The 18,208-nt window shown below is 27.5% G+C and overlaps 1 protein-coding gene and 1 pseudogene across 2 annotated transcripts in view; both read right to left on the bottom strand.

The window, feature by feature from the left end:
- Nucleotides 1-2,609: 2,609 nt before the first annotated feature.
- Nucleotides 2,610-5,364, bottom strand: LOC149883573 (uncharacterized; annotated as a pseudogene).
- A 4,881-nt stretch (nucleotides 5,365-10,245) lies between these two features.
- LOC149883569 (alpha-1,6-mannosylglycoprotein 6-beta-N-acetylglucosaminyltransferase A-like) overlaps nucleotides 10,246-18,208 on the bottom strand; it is a 29,796-nt gene continuing 21,833 nt past the window's right edge. Inside the window, exons 1-5 of one of the 2 annotated variants that reach the window (XM_090097895.1) lie at nucleotides 15,852-15,962; nucleotides 15,537-15,626; nucleotides 15,389-15,457; nucleotides 14,418-14,507; nucleotides 10,246-10,478 (exon numbers count right to left, since the gene is read on the bottom strand). In XM_090097895.1, the coding sequence (XP_089954021.1) occupies nucleotides 10,455-10,478; nucleotides 14,418-14,507; nucleotides 15,389-15,457; nucleotides 15,537-15,626; nucleotides 15,852-15,863 (285 nt within the window). In that variant the 5' untranslated portion in view covers nucleotides 15,864-15,962 and the 3' untranslated portion in view covers nucleotides 10,246-10,454. Of the gene's footprint in view, nucleotides 10,479-14,417; nucleotides 14,508-15,388; nucleotides 15,458-15,536; nucleotides 15,627-15,851; nucleotides 15,963-18,208 lie in introns of those variants that run through there. The other variant, XM_090097894.1, reaches the window with a different exon arrangement.

Below are 18,208 nucleotides of genomic sequence, written 5' to 3'. Positions count from 1 at the left end.
GCTCATTGTTATTTAAATGAGATCAACTTTTTTAGAAAATGCAATTTTTTATTTACTTATTATTTATGTTTATTTATGCACTGTAAGAAAACTTAAAAGTGTTTCGATTAAAATGCTTTGAAAAAACTTATAATAATAGTTAAAATGCTAAAGAGGGCAAAACTACTTAAAATACGGACCATCAATGACTGGAAACGTGGACCGACGTGTTAAAGTTTTAAATCATTAATTTCAAGACAAGATTGTTTGCCTGGAAAAAAATCGTTAAATGTATGATAAATTAGTGCGTATTATCTTTAAAACATGTTGGATATAGTGTAAGGTGTTGGGCTGTTTTGGAAGTCATTTTGTTTTTTTGTAAGAAAATAACTTTATGCTTAAATCCAAAACATACTTTTTTAAAAGTTGTGTAAGTTATTTGACTGAGTTTGAGAGCGATCAAATATTGAACGGAATGATTTAGCTACCCCAATCACAAGCTCTCTCTCCTATCGGATTTTTATGGGAAGAAATAAAATTGATGTCAAAAACATATGCGCTAATGATGCATAAGATGTGGAAAAAACTGCTTAGTTAGTGGCATAAAATATTGAGCTTAACAAATTGGATGAGCCGTCAAGAAGAACGCCAAGAATATTGTGAGGGTGGCGTTTTTTTTTTTTTTATTTTTATTATTATTATTATTATGTTTATTGTGTTTTGCAGTAAAGGGGAAGGGGAAGGGGAAGTTTGGGTTTTCTGTTATGTTTGGATTAGGTATATGGAGGTTGGGAACGAGGTTAGTGGTCTGGGAAGTACTTGGTTAGGAAAGGGCTAGGTTTGGGAATAGTTTGGTTAGGAATGGGCAAGGTTTAATCTAAAAGGGCTAAACTTATAATCGCCGTCCTCAGTATATTCTATAATATAATAAAACTCAACAAATGTTCTTTTAATGTGTAATGGTAGCACTCTTACTCTTATAACTTTTATATAATACAAATAATATTCTCTTACGCTTCTTGCAGTGTTCAATACTTTTTATTTCAATTACTCCTCTTTCTTTTATATCTTCTTTTATTACAAATATCTCTTCTTTAATTAAATCTTCTGGTTATTCTCCAACAATCAATATTAAAATCTTCTTTTCTTCTTTTATTCAACTGCTTATTAAACTGTTTATTCATCAAAACACTCTTCTTACCACAAAATTCTTTTTCTTCTTTAAAATCCTCTTTAAATCTCTTATAACTCTTTTCTCATAAAAATCTTTTAAATCTTTTTTTTTTAAAACTCTTTCTCTTAAAATTCTCTTTTAAATCTCTTCTTCAAAAACTCTTTCTCTTCTCCCAAAAACTTCACTTAAAAACTCTAATTCTTCTTCTCTTAACTCTTCCTCCACTTAACTCCAGTTAACTCTAGTTAACTCCACTTAACTCCAGTTAACCGTCAGATTCTTTCTTTTTTGAGCTTTTATAGTTTTTGCTTGTTTTCCTGTTGCGATATCTTTTCATTTATTTATATGGCAGGTTTATGAGTCTTCGTGTTTACGTCTTTTCTCAGTTGTTTTTAACTTTTCTTCTTTCCGTTTTATCGTCTACTTACGTGATAGATCGGTGAATCATCGTGTATAAGTCTTTTCTGATCGTTGTTTTTAACTTTTCTAATTGTCGCTTTATCGTTTACGAGTCTCCACGTTTACGTCTTTTCTCAGTTGTTGTTTTTAACTTAATTCTTTTTACTTTATCATTTATTTATGTGAATAGTGGACGAGTCATCTTGTATGTGTCTTTTCCGATCGTTGCTTTTAGCTTTTCTTATTATCGCTTTACCATTTACGCGTCTTCGTATTTACGTTTTTCCACAGTTGTATTTAACTTTTCTTCTAACGCTTTATCACTTATTTATGTGAAGAGTTGCTGAATCATCTTGTGTATGTTTTTCTATCGATCGTCGTTTTTATTTTAGTTTTCCCTCCTCACAATATGTATGGAGGTTGTCGCCGCTAAGGTTGATTAAAAGGCTGGGATATTCCATGAGAAAGTGGGACAAATATTCTAGTCCTGTAACCCACCATCTCAGATTTTCTTCATACTTTGTGAAAATGATCACTAACATCACATAGATTACCTTGTAAAATTTCAGCACTGTAATCAAAATGGTTTTTGAGATATCGTTATTTCAAAATCACCTATTTTGGAGGATTTTTTTCATTTGGCGGCCATCTTGATTTTCGTGTTGTTTTTGTTTTGCATGTTATTGTAAAACCATACATGTGATCAAACTAAATTGTGCACCTTAATAGTTTTGATGATGAGGAATCAGAATATAATGTTTACTTTATATAAAAGCAATGGGAAAAAAGTAAAAATAAGAATTGTATTTCACCTATAGTCTATCTGGGAAAATTTAATTGACCAAGAAGGGCGGCCTGGGAAGCAAGGTAGCATTATAATTTTATCAACTTTTTTTACTTTTTTTTTAAATACATATTTTAATAAGTCTTTTGTTGAAAAAATAAGAGGTGGGTTTTTTGAGTTTTTTTATAAATAATCAAACAGAGTTGAGTAATAAATTACGTTTGGTTTTTAGATAAATACTTCTTTAGAAATTCTTGAATCTTATCCGTTATCATTAGTCTACTACTACTATGGCTGAGTTAAATTAAGGAATGGACCTTAAGCAAATCTTCTGTGTCTATCTGGTATCTGTGGCCTGTTGTTGAAAATGACAGTGTTTTTAGCATAATTAGGATATGAGGTTTAGGTACCCAACAACAATCATCTCTGCTAGGCCAATTGAAAAAATTGTTGGGTAAATGAGGATGCATGAATTTTACAAGGGCATCTTCATTGTTTTCATCAACTTCTAATACCAAACCGACCCACTTAAGCATATCGTATTTGCAGATATAATATTTTCCTGCTCTAATTTCTTGGAGATATTGTATTGAGCTTGTAAGGTTGAATGTTAAATTGAATTCCTCCTGCTCAGAGACTCTTTTGACACATATGCTTGTTGCATCCTGTGGAATAAATTGATGGAAACTTCTTGTACCAGGTAAAGTCTTTGCATTATTGAATCGGGGAGTCAAAGATTTACGAACTGAGCAAATATCTTCAGCCTTTAAAAAAGTAAAGTAGATGCCAGGTATGTTGTCTTTAGAAAAATTGAACATTTCATCAGCATTCTGAATTTGTAAGCCAGTTGGAAGTTGAAGACTTGCATTGGAAACAAGTCTTTTAACTGTCCCACCAATGCCATCACATGGTGACTTTCCATGTGATGTCGCAAAGAAATTCCATTCACATTGCATCTCAAAATCTTTAGCATAACATAAATTTAAGAAATGCTTTCAATTTTTGTACTGGCCAGCACAACCGTCAGAAAAATAGTGGATTTTTTTTGTATTGGGGAACATTTCTTGTACAAATGTGACAGTTCTTTTCATAACACAATAAACAAATCCAACATCATGTGCTAAGTCATCAGATATAATACATAAAGATGTTGGTTGACTTTCAGTAGCACCCTTATCTTGTTTTGTATAAATAACTACAGGGTGCAGTGTGCATTGTTGTTGGTTCCAGTGGTAATTTTGGATTTCGTCTTGTATGACAAATTTAAAGTTTTCTGCAAAATCAACCAAAACAATAATTTAATTTGGGGGTATCGATGACTTTAATTTATTTAAGTATTTACCTTGTGCTTTTGCAATATAAGAGTGGGATGTTATATTATCAAGCTTCTCACAAAGACCTTCTATGAATTCACCAACTGTAGATGTGTAACTTAAAAGTTCTGCTCTATCTGTTGTAGTCCACTGTTTAAACTCAATTATTTTATCTTCATAAACTTCGTCATTCTCTTCAAGTTGTTTTTCATTTTGTAATAACTTTGAGGTTACATAATTGATAATATTCTGAATTCCAGGGCAACTATTGCATCGATGGACCATGCATTCCCTTGACTCTCTACTACAAACAATTTTCTCCATAAACTCATGGTAACTTTTCTCCAGTTTAACTGCACTAAGCATAAGCTTAAGGTTCTGGTGTACCGTACAGACGCATACAGCATGGGTTCCTTTTTGCCCAGCGTAGATACACCATTTTGGCTTCAACTGAGCGAATTTGGAAAATCCTTTTTTGGGCTGAGGGTTTTTTATTTTAAATTCAGCATATAATTCTTTAATATTGCAAAGAAGTAATCGTTTTGATACATGTTTATTTTTAGATGTTCTTACAAAATCCTTTTTACCTGGCAATTGCCGACTGAACTGATCATTGCAGTAAAGGCTTTACACTGTACCTATGACATCTGGGTTAATTCTAACAATATTAGTTTTTTCTGGAAGTGCTAATATCCCCTTTTCAGCTTTAAGTTTCCTTGCTTTAATTATTGTTGACTTTTATGTGTTAAATACTTCAGCTGCTTTATTTAAAGGCCATGAATCAGGAATCAAAGTCAAAACCTGAATCATTTCCCTTCTGTTTGCAATTTTTAGTTTTTCTTGCATTGAAAATATTAACTTATCTAGATCATCGGCTTTCTTTTAGTATTCAACATTGGGGCACTTCAGTAACTTCACTTCTCAGGTCTGCTTCATTAACATTGAGGATTACTGATAGCTTTTTTGACATGACTTCATTAGCTTGCATTAATTTTCTTTTGCCTAGGGAAATCTTTGCATGTTGTGGGATCCCATGAAATTTACTGGTAATACATCTAAAATATCAAAACTGCTGTTTATAAGTTCTTTTTCTTGTGAAACTTCGATCTCTTCATTAAAAAAATTTTGTTCCAGAGAGTCATCTTCACCATTGTGATCCTGTAATGCAGACCAATCATCTATTTTTTGTACCACTTCTTTTCGACAGGAAGGACACATTTTAAAACCAGGTGTTGTTACCACACCAATTGAACACATATCTTTTGCCAGTTGAATATTGATTTCTCTCAAACCACCTATAATCATTAAGAGTAAAAATGGTCTACAAAAGTAAGAAGTATGATTTAGGAACTGAGAAAAAGAAACTGAAAAATTGTTAATATATTTAAAAGCATAGTTTATGTACTCTTTGTAAAAAGTAGTTGCATAACTATTTAAAAACAAATGATTTTACCTTTTATATTGGTTTTATGCCTCTTAAATGGGTCAAAGCAATTCTTTTGGAAATTAGCAAATCTGTTAAGTAAAAGTTGTTCATGATGAAAACAGATTTTAAAATTAACATTCAATATTGATAACCCAGATCGCCATAATAATAAATTTCTATCTCTCTCTGAATAACTTGAAATATCTGTCAATCCAGTTGATTTAGTGTATACCATTTTATGGCATTGATCATTTGATAAAATACCAACTGTACATAAGTCCTTGCTCATTTTAGATACTACTTTTTATTAGTATACTAGAAGTAAACACAAAATAACACTGACTGATACACAGTCTCATTATCATTAACATTTTTATATATTGCATATGTTTTGTAACTTTTATTGAAAGGCTTATTTGTAATTTAACAATTAACTAGGGGAAAAAAACAACAGCTACTCAGATGACTAATGATCTGACTAATCCTAAGTCTTTCAGTTTAAATGTTCATTATTTTATTTGATTTAGTAAAAAACTAACTGACTAAGTATGTCAGTAGTATCTAAAAGGAAGCAAACATTTGATGATTTGAATAAAAATAGGTGAATATAGTTTTAATAGGAATAGGTGAAATAAATTTTACCAACTTTTCTTTTGTATAAGTTTTCTGATTTGATTAAGAAAAAGGAGTAACCAACACATACCCACAATACTTTCAACCATTTTTTCACATAATTTTCCTACATTTTTATAACAAATCCACATAAAACCCACATCCAATTTTTTGCAAAAGCATTCTTTAAAACATGTATTTTGATAACAGCAAAAAAAAAATGACAAAAAAAAAGGGCTACCTTGGTTAACAGACCTCTTTTCTTTGTCAATTAAATTTTCCCAGATAGACTATAGGTGAAATACAATTCTTATTTTTACTTTGTTCCCATTGTTTTTATATAAAGTAAACATTATATTCTGATTCCTCATCATCAAAACTATTAAGGTGCACAATTTCAGTTTGATCACATGTATGGTTTTACAATAACATGCAAAACAAAAACAACACGAAAATCAAGATGGCCGCCAAATGAAAAAAATCCTCCAAAATAGGTGATTTTGAAATAACGATATCTCAAAAACCATTTTGATTACAATGCTGAAATTTTACAAGGTAATCTATGTGATGTTAGTGATCATTTTCACAAAGTATGAAGAGAATCTGAAATGGTGGGTTACATGCCTGTCCCACTTTCTCATGGAATACCCCGGCTAGTAAATTATAAACAAATCTAATGGAACTTTATATTAACTTTTCTGTAAGCCTAAGAAATTGGAGGATAACATATAAATCAGGTTGTCCTTTTTTTCAGTTTCTCTCCCATTAATAAGTAAAAATTTGACATCTTATATCGAAAAGTACGACCATTCAAATAATTATGGACGGTAGTATATATGCTGTTATATTTAATAAGTTAGTTATTATATAAAAACTAAATTATCATATATAATAGTTATTACTTACTCTTCACATATAAGTTTAGCTCAGCCAATTTATATTAGTGACTTAATAAGTATTAAATCATGGTTATAAGTATTTATCTACAATAAAGCACATAAATATGCATTAACTTTCTAATATTTTTTTTACAAAACTCAAACGGTTTTTTTTTTTTTGAAAGAAAAAACAAAAAATAATAAAAAAGAAACTTGTAATGATGTGACAGCAACTCCATTTCACGTTTCAAAGAATGCTTTTATATGTAAATGCGGTTGCATGAACATACGATCCAAAATATTTACTTTAACTTTCGATAATAGTTATAGCCAAACCGTTCTATATTTATTAAAAGTTTTGCATTGTTTTATTTCTTCTTAGTTGAAGATTTCATATTAGTTGAAGTTTATTAATTATTTTATTTAAACTTTAAGCTTATTAGTTACAGATTATGTTTATTACATGTTTAGAATTATTTGTAGAAAAATTGTTCAGTTAAATTTTCAATATTTAACTGAGCAATTATTCTAAATTATTTTTAATTAGTTAAAAATTAGTTATAGTTTTATTTATAGATTCCCGAATTAATACTAGATATATCGATGGCTCCGCGCAAAATCGGACTATCTGCAATCTCCGCCAAAAACAAAATTGGCATATCTGCAATCTCCGCGTAAAACAAAATTGGACTATCTGCATTTTCCGCCAGCTTTATTTTTGAACTATCTGCATTCTCCGGGCGTTCAAAGTTTTTATTGCATGAAATTATGCGCCTTGTCAAAATGTGATTTCACTACAAATGGCAGATCTCATGAAATAAGTTGTTAATAAGAAGACAGTAATTGCATTATTTTCCATCTATTCCTGAGATATAAATCTGTTTAAGTTTTAACACAAAGTTTCACTTGCCACATTTGATTTTGTTTAGAAGTAATTATTTTAAATAGTTATATGACATATGGTATGTTAATGCAAATGAAAAATTTACAATATTTCTAGAACATCATTTTAGCTGCTAAGTATCTCAAGTCTGAACTTAGTAAGCGTATACACATCATGAATTGATCAAAGTGTAGCTGATCGCAAAACCAATTTTATGTATTCAAATTTAATTTGAAATTAAAATGCTGCTGGATTAAGAAAACGTTTTACAGTTTTACGAGGCTTATTCGAAACATTGTTTGGTGTTTTTCAAGTTTGTCTATTTTCAACAGAAAAAAAAAAAGTAGTGTTACTGTGTTATCTATATTATATAGGTATACTATATAGCATATAGCAGTCAGTCATGTTTTGGTTAAATGTGAAAATAACAAGTTGGTTTGTTTAGCTTACAAAATTAATTAATTCAAGTGTATTATTGCTATCGTCAAATAAAATTTGTTAGATCTTAAAAATATGTAAGGACTACAAAATTATAGATGTTTTTAGATAAGTTGTGTTTGTTGTTAAATTATAATTTCTAAAATTAAAAGTTACCTAAATGTGACTATAATTTAAATTCAAGTAATTAATATTGTCTATTACAAATGTGATAATTTATTATATTGGGTATACTGTAAAAGTAATAAAAGCCTGATATTCAGATCAATGTGCAAGTTAAGGATATGTTTATTTAAAACAGCAGTTTTTTGTTATTTTGTAATTATTCTTTTATAGAAAAAATACAGCTATTTTTGATTGTATCATAGTTATTACTATCATAGTAAAAAAATTAAAACCCTTTTTTATATATCATTACATCCCAAAGTCTTGGATATGTAAAAATTATCAAATATAATTGGACCAAAATTGTTTGATCATCACTGCAGTTGAGGTGACATCTGATTAAACCAATGTTTAATGGTTTAGAGCTCAAATCCAACTGAACCTTAGGTTCAGTTTGATTTTGATCCTAATTATTGATAAACCAAGTTTAAGAAAAGTTGGAAACCATAATGTTTAATACTCATGCATGAGTTTTTAACTAGTTTGTGTTCAGTTAAGTGGCATCTCCAAAAAAGAATGGTTTTAAGTAGACAACAAAGAAAACTCCACATAGTTTGATTGCTTAATGAACAAAAATAGGTTAATAACAATAATTTTGTTAGTTACGATCTAGGTTACAATATATATATATATATATATATATATATTTATAAATGCGTGTGTGTATATATATATGTGTATATATAAATATATGTATGTATATATATATATACATACATATATTTATATATACACATATAGTATATATATATACATACATATATTTATATATACACAAAATTATTGTGATATGTGTATATATATATATATATATATATATATATATATATATATATATATATATATTATATATATATATATATATAAATTAGCAAAAATACTTATCTAATTTTTTCTTTGACAGCTTGTTTTACCATCAGTAGGTTCATCAGGAAGTCTGATGAACCTAGTGATGGTGAAAGATAAGTTTATCAATATATAAGGTTAATATATAACATGTTGACTAATGATTAATTTGTTAACTTTCCTGATTACTTATTGATGGTGAAACAAGTTGTGGAAGAAAAAATTAGATAAGTGTTTTTACTAATTTATTACTGCTCTGCTCTTTAAGACCATTGAACACTCTATTTATAGAATACACTAACATCGTTTATATATATATATATATATATATATATATATATATATATATATATATATATATATATATATATATATATATATATATATATATATATATATATACACAGGGTGTCTGCCAATATTATAAGTTGGATTTCCCTAGCTTTTCCCTGATATTTACCTATTTATCGTTTAGAAAAATGCTCTTCAACTGCAAAAATATAAACAATAATACAACCCACATTAAATATATCAAGAGAAGTTCATAAAACTATCTGCCAAATAAACTTTTAGATTACGTGAACTATATACAACTTATTTAAGTTATATAAGTTTGATAAAGACTCATCTTTCCTGATTTTTTTAAAATTTAACCTAATTTCTCTGATAATCCCCTGATTTTTTTGAAGATATCCGAATTCCCTGGCATTTCCCTGATTTCGCAGACATCCTGTATATATTTATATGCAGATCTTGTGTATAAAGACCACTTAGCAACATTGCAACATAACATAACAAGAATTTAATTTGATCTAAACTTATTAGTCACAACAACAAGGCTAAATAAAATTGACAAAGTATGTATGATGAATTTAGCAATTAGTATGTAACATAACAATGTTTTGTTACATATGCTATATAATTATTAACAATAACATAAGTTATTTTTAACATATTTATCTTAATTAAAACTACTTGATTACTCACAAACTTAATCAAGTTATGATCAAGGTTTTGTGTTTAAATAATCGCTATTAATAAATGTTTAAATAATCGCTATTATTTAAAAAATTGTAGAATTTTATAAAAAACCTCAAATATTTAAAGAAACACAACCAAAAATTTATGCACCCGAAAAACGCAGATAGTCCAAAAATGTATCTGGCAAAAATGCAGATAGTCCAATTTTGTTTTACGCGGAGATTGCAGATATGCCAAATTTGTTTTTGGCGGAGATTGCAGATATGCCAAATTTGTTTTCCGCGGAGATTGCAGATAGTCCGATTTTGCGCGGAGCCATCGATATATTTATTCCGTATTAGTTGAATATTACCGGCATAAATAAATGTAACGAAGAAAAACAATATTTTGATAAGATTAAAATACAATATTTAAATCTAAAAAAACATTTTCGTAAAAATAAAAACTCAAAACTAACCCCTTAATATTCATAAAAATAAAGAAAGAAAAAACCACGTTTACAAGTTTGAAAGAATAAGAATTTGGTTGTCTAAGATGCAGCTACGATACAAACGACGCTACTGTCTTTTTTCTATTTTATAACGGACAAAACGTTTCAACCTAAAATTTTTGAAATGTAAAAAAAAGAAACATTTTAACAAAAAATTGAGTACTAAAACAAAAATTAAAGAAGCATAAGTAATATGGTATGCAAACAAAATGGCCTTTTTATGCTAAAATATTTAACTATGCTTAAGACAAAATGTAATTTAATTAATTTTTTTTTTTATTTTTATTTTTCGTACATCACTTTTATTCATACCTATTTACAGGTTTCAAAACTCAAACGAAAAGTTCCTAAAAGTTTATTTTTAAAAGATACCTAAAATTTCGCACAAGAAGCACCAAACAAATTCTTTCAACATAAGTTGGTATTTTGAAGTCATATTTTAAGAGAATTAAGGAAACATAAGCAAAATCTAAAAGCATTAGCATTCAAAGATGTCCGATGCATTCACCTATGCCCGTTTAACAAAACAAAGCCTTAGTGAAATATTTTTTACATGTTAAAGCTTTAATAATGATAAATTATTCTAAAAATGAATGATTTATTTTGACTTTAAATTAATATTTAAGTTTTTGATTTTTATACTACTAAAATGATATTTCTTCATTTAAAAAAAACTGACGTTACATTAAGCTTTATAGGGCCGGGGCTAGTTGGAACGTTTTTTTTTCATTTGTAAACTTGTGGCCAAAATACAAATATTTTTTGAAATTTTTTTTATTGTCTTAATGCTACTAAAGCACACTATATTCACTAATAATGATTAAATTTAGTTATGTAGCTTTTAATATCTTTTATCAGAGAGCTGTAAAAAAATGTTCCAACAAGCCCCATTATTGGATCTAGTTGGAACAGAAAATGGGGTTAGTAGTTAGTATTTTATAATTAATTAAATTGTTAACATTGAGTTATTTTTAAAACATCATTCTAAAAAAAAAGCTGTCCTCAAATTACGTCACGCAATTTTTAAATTGTGTTAATTAATTATAATACTTATAAGATTTATTATATTTTACTATGAGCAATTTAAGTTCCTATACAAATCATAGTTATGAAACATTTGTAGAAAACGAATTTTATTGAACTTAAATCTGTCTTTTCTCTCAAAGTCCCCAAGTTTCGGAAAAATAATTTGAATTTTTAAATTTGATGAAACTAGTACGTAATATAAACTTTTTTTTTCATTAGCTCAATTAGTACTTTTTATTTTTTAGAATTAAATGTTATGATTCTCATTTACAATAAAGCGTACTTCATTACAAAAAAAAATAATTTTTTTAGAAGCATAAACTTTCATTTACTCTCCAGAATTTATTTATTTGTTTTAATTATTTTATATCTATCTTTTCAGTATCCATTTCTCATGATGTGCAAAGATTTTAAACTATTTGTTTTGCAGAATAATTGATTTATTAAAGAAATCTTAACAGGACTGTTTTCTAAAGATTTAAATCGGCATTACATTTTAATATAAATTTCTTCAATGCGCACATAATTGGTTTAAGAGAGAACAAAAAATTTTTTTTTTCAACTTATTTCCTTAATTTTTTGAAAAAACGTTTATAGGAATTTAATAATGTTTAATATTAATTTAGATTCACAAGTGGAAATATTCAGTATTTTAGATAAGTTCCGCTAGGGATGACGGAATAGGAATTCTTTATTTGTTTATTCTTTTAAGCATTAAACAAGTGCTGTTCCATCTTGTTTAGACATCTTGTTTAGACATCTTGTTTAGACATCTTGTTTAGACATCAAGTTTAGACATCTTCTTTTGACATCTTCTTTCGACATCTTGTTCAGATATCTTGTTCAGACATCAAGTTTAGACATCTTCAACAAGACAAAGAGTTTTAAGATTTTTATTTTCTAAATTTTGCTTGAAAATTTAACATCCAAGGGATGAAAGGTTAAAATGAATATATTGTCAACTTTTTAAAATATCATTATTCATAGTTTTTAAAGTCGAATATTTAAATGTGAGTTTAAAATGTTTAAAATATCTATTTTGTTGAACCTGAAAAACTTTCTGATAAATGAATATGGCAGTGCACTGCAATGCTCATTTATAAATAGTCTATAGATTGAGAAGTTTTTAGCCTAATAGATCCCACTTGGCATATTGCTGGCGCCATCATCTTTTTTATTTCAACTTAATTTTTCCAGCTATTCAACATTCTAGATATGTTTTTCTAACATTCTAGATAATACACTTTCTAACATTCTAGATAAGTTTATTTTAGAATGGCTTTCATAACAATCAGATGCGTGTAATACAAATCAATTCTGTTAAAATATTATTTCAATGTATTGTATTCACAATGCATTGTATTCACATTGTATTCGCAATGTTTTAAATGTTTTATGAGAAATCAGCGAAAATCGATAGCTAAGGTTTCATTTGAATAAATAAAAAAATAAATAAAAGCTTTCATTTGACTAAACAAAAGCTTTCTTATGACTTAAGTAAAGCTCTCATTTAAATAAAGAAAAACTTTCGTTTGGAATTTGACTTGTCACTTTTTGTAATTTATTAAAATTTTGTTTTTCAAGTCCATGATATGTTAAGGAGATATTTTGTTTGAAAAATATTTCCTAAACAAATATTCCTACTTACTTTATTATTCCTTCAAAAATATTCCTGCTTATTTTACTTATTATTTTTATGCTTTTTAATTTATATTTTGGTTTATCTCTGTATAAAGTTCTCATGAAAGATCCTCATGATCTTTCTTCAGATACCTTGTAGATTTGTAAAAGCTTAATAACTTTTTGTTTATCTTATCATTGTTAAATTCTCATTTAAGGTTCTAACGACAAGATCCTTGCAAAGTTCTTTCATATACCTTTTTAGTTTGTTATACTTTCTATCATTTTAAGTTTATATTACTATTTTTATTACCAGTTATATAAAAATCTACAACAAACTACAAATGTAAACCAAAAAACAAAAAAAAGCAACAATGTATATATATATACATATATATATATAAATAAATAAATAAATAAATAAATATATATATATATATATATATATATATATATATATATATATATATATATATATATATATATATATATATATATATATATATATATATATATATATATATATAATTCTTCTTTTTATTTCTTGTAGTCTGAACACAGTTTAATAATAAAAGTAATAGTGTGACAACAATTGCAATGTTACTAAACAATAACTCATTGTAGCAACTAAAAAGTAGAAAATAAAATATAGCAAAAATATTTGCTGAAAAATATAATCTTTTTTGTTATATAAAGTGGATAATAATGGATAATTAAACTAAATATGGATAATTAAATTAAATATGGATAATTAAACTAAATATGGATAATTAAACTAAATATTGCAAGGTCCGTATTGAAATAAATTTTGTGCAGGTTTAGATTTATTTGTCGCCTACGAAATTGAATTACAATTTAATTGATAATAAGTTTGATTGTTTGTTTGTTTTTAAATTGCTTAGCTCTTGGTCTTATTTTTAAATAAATATTCGCTGTTTTCAGCACATTTTATTAACAAAATATCTAGTTTTTATGCATAAATATTCCACTTTTATTTAAAAAGACCTTTATAGATAGCTACAATAATATTGTTTTCCTCTGCAAGAGAGGATATCCTTTAGACACAAATAAAACATTTATTTGATATATGTTTATCAGGTTGCTATAAAATCTATAATCTATAAATCTATAAGCATAAAGTTTATATATATAGTCTGTAAAATTAAGTTATTGTGTCTATTGGCATTATAACTAAAACTTAAACTGTACATTAAACAACGCCTTAAAGACCTTTTCCTTAACTTTTTACTGTTTACACCAGTTGATGTGGTTTTTGATAGTGACATATTTCTAAATTTGTGATGTAGCATATAATATTTTCACTCCCTCAAGATAAAATTTGAAGATATGGTTCCAACCACTTATGATAACATTTATATGAATAAAAAAGAAATGCCATTTACCTTACTCAAGTAGATAACTATTGAACACACAGATCCATCAACTCCATGGTTTCTATAATAAGGATCATTTCGCCAGTTCGATAGCATCCACTTAAAAAAGAAGTATTAAAAATAAAATTTAATTTCTTTGTTTTTTTTTTATGTTTTTTTCTTTTTTTGTTCACTGTAGTACATTAACATATTATGCCATATATTAAAAAATTGACTATATTAAAACCTACAAATTAAAACAATAGTTTAATCAAATTTGTAAAAATAAAAAAGTAGAGGTAACACAACTTTTATTATTTTAAACTGCAAATACTTTATTTTTAGCAAGCTCTATTTTGTTTTATATTTTTGACAACAACTGATATTAAGTTGTTTACAATATTCAATAGTTACGAGGTGTAATTGAGCAACTCTGTAACTTGCAATTTACTATCTACATTTACTAAACATCTATATATCTGCATCCATCATCTTTAAATATTTTCCATCATATAACATTTTTTTAACTTAAAACATAGAGACGACAAAATAGGAGAAAATAAAATTTAAAATTATTAAATTTCCTAATGTAAAATAAAACTATGCACAACATAAATATAAATCAATACCAAATATAATTTTAAAAAAATAATTGGACAACATTAAACAGAAAGGAATCTACAACAAAAATCTCTAACTGAGAAAATGACAAACAAAAATAAAATTTACAATTAAAAGACATAAAAATCAACATTATAAAACTGCTTTATAACACATGAGCAGTTGATTTTGCAGTTGGTTCTTTATTTACAAATATTAGACAAGAAGTAGCGAATTCAATAGCGATAAAATATTATGGTATGCTGAATTATCGGTTGGTTCCTTTCTGTTGAACATCGTTCAGTTAACTTAGCAATAAATTTTTACTAAGACTTTAAAAAAACTAAATTATTTAAATGTGAGTTTAAAATGTTTAAAATATCTATTTTTGAGTTACTTACTTTAACTTTATTTAGGCAATGTGGGTATGAAGGATTACTAGGTACAATACAAGGACAAAATCTTTCCACCTAAAAAAATAAACTTCTTGAGTACTTTATTTATATGCATTTATGATAACATTATTAAATTTAAAAAATTGCTAATTACCTTACTCAAGTAGTTTATTATTGAACACACAGATCCATCAACTCCATTTTTTTTATAATATGGGTCATTTCTCCAGTTTGCTTGCATCCACTTTTGAAGAAATAAATATAAAAAATTAAATCTTTTGTTGTGTACACAGGCTCTCAAAACAATAAAAGATCTACTTTTGTTGTCAATGACAGCAATACATTAACGCACTGAATAAAAACAACAACTTCAAAAAAAAATTTTAAGTTTATTTTGTACTAAATGAAAATAATTAGTTAACTCTTGGTATGGGCACATCATATGATAGCTAAAGAAATAGCATTTAACCAGGAAGTTCATGCCTCCGCCTTTATCAATGATGCATATATGGCTAAAGTCGGAGTTGAACCAGGGACTTCTAATTCTGTAGTCAGAACACTAAGCGCTAGACCAAGGTTGCTATTTAAGAACACAAGAACTCAGAGAGGATCTTAGGGTTATATCACCGAGAAGCGTTAAACAATAAAATAGTAATAAGCCAATTATTTCAAAAAAATGTACAAAAATAAAATAAAGTTAATAAAAGAATATAAATTTGATAAGGTATCTGAAATGTAAAACACGGTTTTTCAACGCAATGAAAATACTATCAAATATTGATGGTTAGCACGGATCCTGATGCTGCCAATCTAGTTGACCAAAAAATGCCACTTATATAAGTTGATAGCGTACACATCAAGCTACTCCGTGATGCAAACTTTGATATCTTTTAATTCGATTCGCGGTAAATAACTCAATTTGAATGTTCTAATTAAATGAAACTTTGACTTTGTAGTGCGACAATAAAAGCACCAGTAGAATGAGATCCACTAGATGCAATTTCATAAAGAAGTTAGGTTCTTATCAAACTATAAGCTGTGGTATATAGAGTTCACTACATATAACTTGATGAAAACGTATAGTGTGGCCATATGCAAACGGAGTATGTAGCCACACAAAACTATGGATAAAATTCGATCAGTCGGATTGGTAAACTGGTTTAAGATTTATGGCAGTTTAAGTTAATATTTTGTAAGGTTTTTGCTACATAGGTTTCAAAACGTTATTCATAATTTGATATTCGATTTGTAATATTCGGTCACTATTGTCAAAAAAAGGTTACATAGGATAGTGTTTTACTATGTAATAACAATAAGTTTTACTATAGTTGTTTTATTGCTACATGTTTTTTTAATCTATAGACTAAAATACTGATATGCTATTTTAAAATTGTTTTAATTTGGTTTATGCATAGTGTAATTATCTTCTTGTTTCCTATTACAAAAAGTTCAAAACCTGACCTAAAGACTATCAGTTGGTAAAACAAAGAAACCGTTTCTGTCTGAAGATATTTTGTTGGCCCTTAAAACCTTCTTAAATATATTAACTTTCAAAACTAAGTGAAAAAATACCTATATAAACCGACTTTTTATAATTTAAATAAATTATAAGACATGAACTTTGATTTTTTCTACAAAAAGTTCATTCAAAAAAAGCTTAACATAGTTTTTTAGTTAAATGCTCTTAAATATTTTTACATGCAATATTTAAAAACAATAATTACTAACAGCATGTAATGATTAAAATGTTTAAAATATTTAGATTCTATCCACGCAGTTTTAAGTATCTTTAAAAGATGTTTGACGACCCCGATAAGGAGATTTAATTTCATTGGTGGAACTATTTCAAAAATCGGAACATTGTCAGGCCTACTGATGACAGGCTTTCGAATGATATTTCCAAACAACTTTGCGCGAGCAACAACCCCGCTAGATTGCTGAAAAGACTCGAGGCTAGATTTGATTAATCTAAGTGTTCGCAAATTTCCAGATTAGCACATGGATTTGACGTCACAGCATGCACAAGGATGCATACTTTAGTAATCAGATTTGTTCAATCTAAGAATGGGTTTCTTGCAAATCTTCTGATACAGCAAAGAGAATGTGACTCTTAACTCCAATGTCTTTTCCCATCATTTGAGTGAGAGGTTTATTTTTGAGACGGTAAGCTAGTATCAACAATGCTTAGACGAAACTTGAGAAAACCTTTAACTCCATCAACCAGGGCCAAAGACACCGGAGGTGCCGAAGAGCTCTTTTTTATAAAAATTTAACATATAGAGGACTTTTTTTAGAAAATGACAATTGTGCCACTTCACTTTGAAACCCGTGTCGTCAATCGTGCTGTCAACCGTGTCGTCAACCGTGTCGTCAATCGTGCCAATTCCGAACTTAAGAAGTTACCCACCAGAAGTTTTCTGGGATTGAATGCTTAGACGTACCACTTCACTTTGAAACCCGTGTAGTTAACCGTGCCGTCAATCGTGTTGTCAATCGTGACAATTCCGAATTTAAAAAAGTATTCACATGAAACTTTTTGGGATTAAATAGCATGATTCACAAGACTTTATTTAAATATTATCATTTGTTTTGTCATTTATAAACATTTTGCAATGTTCTTATTTTAAAAGTTTCATCAATAAAACAAGTTAATACATAGTTAAAAAAAACAACAATAAACTGCAACAACAAAATAAATTGATAAAATAAGAAATATTATAAGACGTTTTTTTTTTTTTTTAACTTAAAAAAAACAAATAAATGTTTGTGTCTGTAATTTCAAGTTAATACTGTTTAACTATATTGGTTAAAACTATTTATTAAAGT

This window comes from Hydra viridissima, unplaced genomic scaffold, assembly GCF_058129835.1.
Source record: "Hydra viridissima isolate aposymbiotic clone 2 unplaced genomic scaffold, HvirCarnegie_v1 scaffold_9, whole genome shotgun sequence".
Lineage (NCBI taxonomy): Eukaryota > Metazoa > Cnidaria > Hydrozoa > Anthoathecata > Hydridae > Hydra > Hydra viridissima.
Note: the sequence above shows the minus strand (reverse complement) of the source record. Positions and strands in the feature narration are given on the sequence as shown.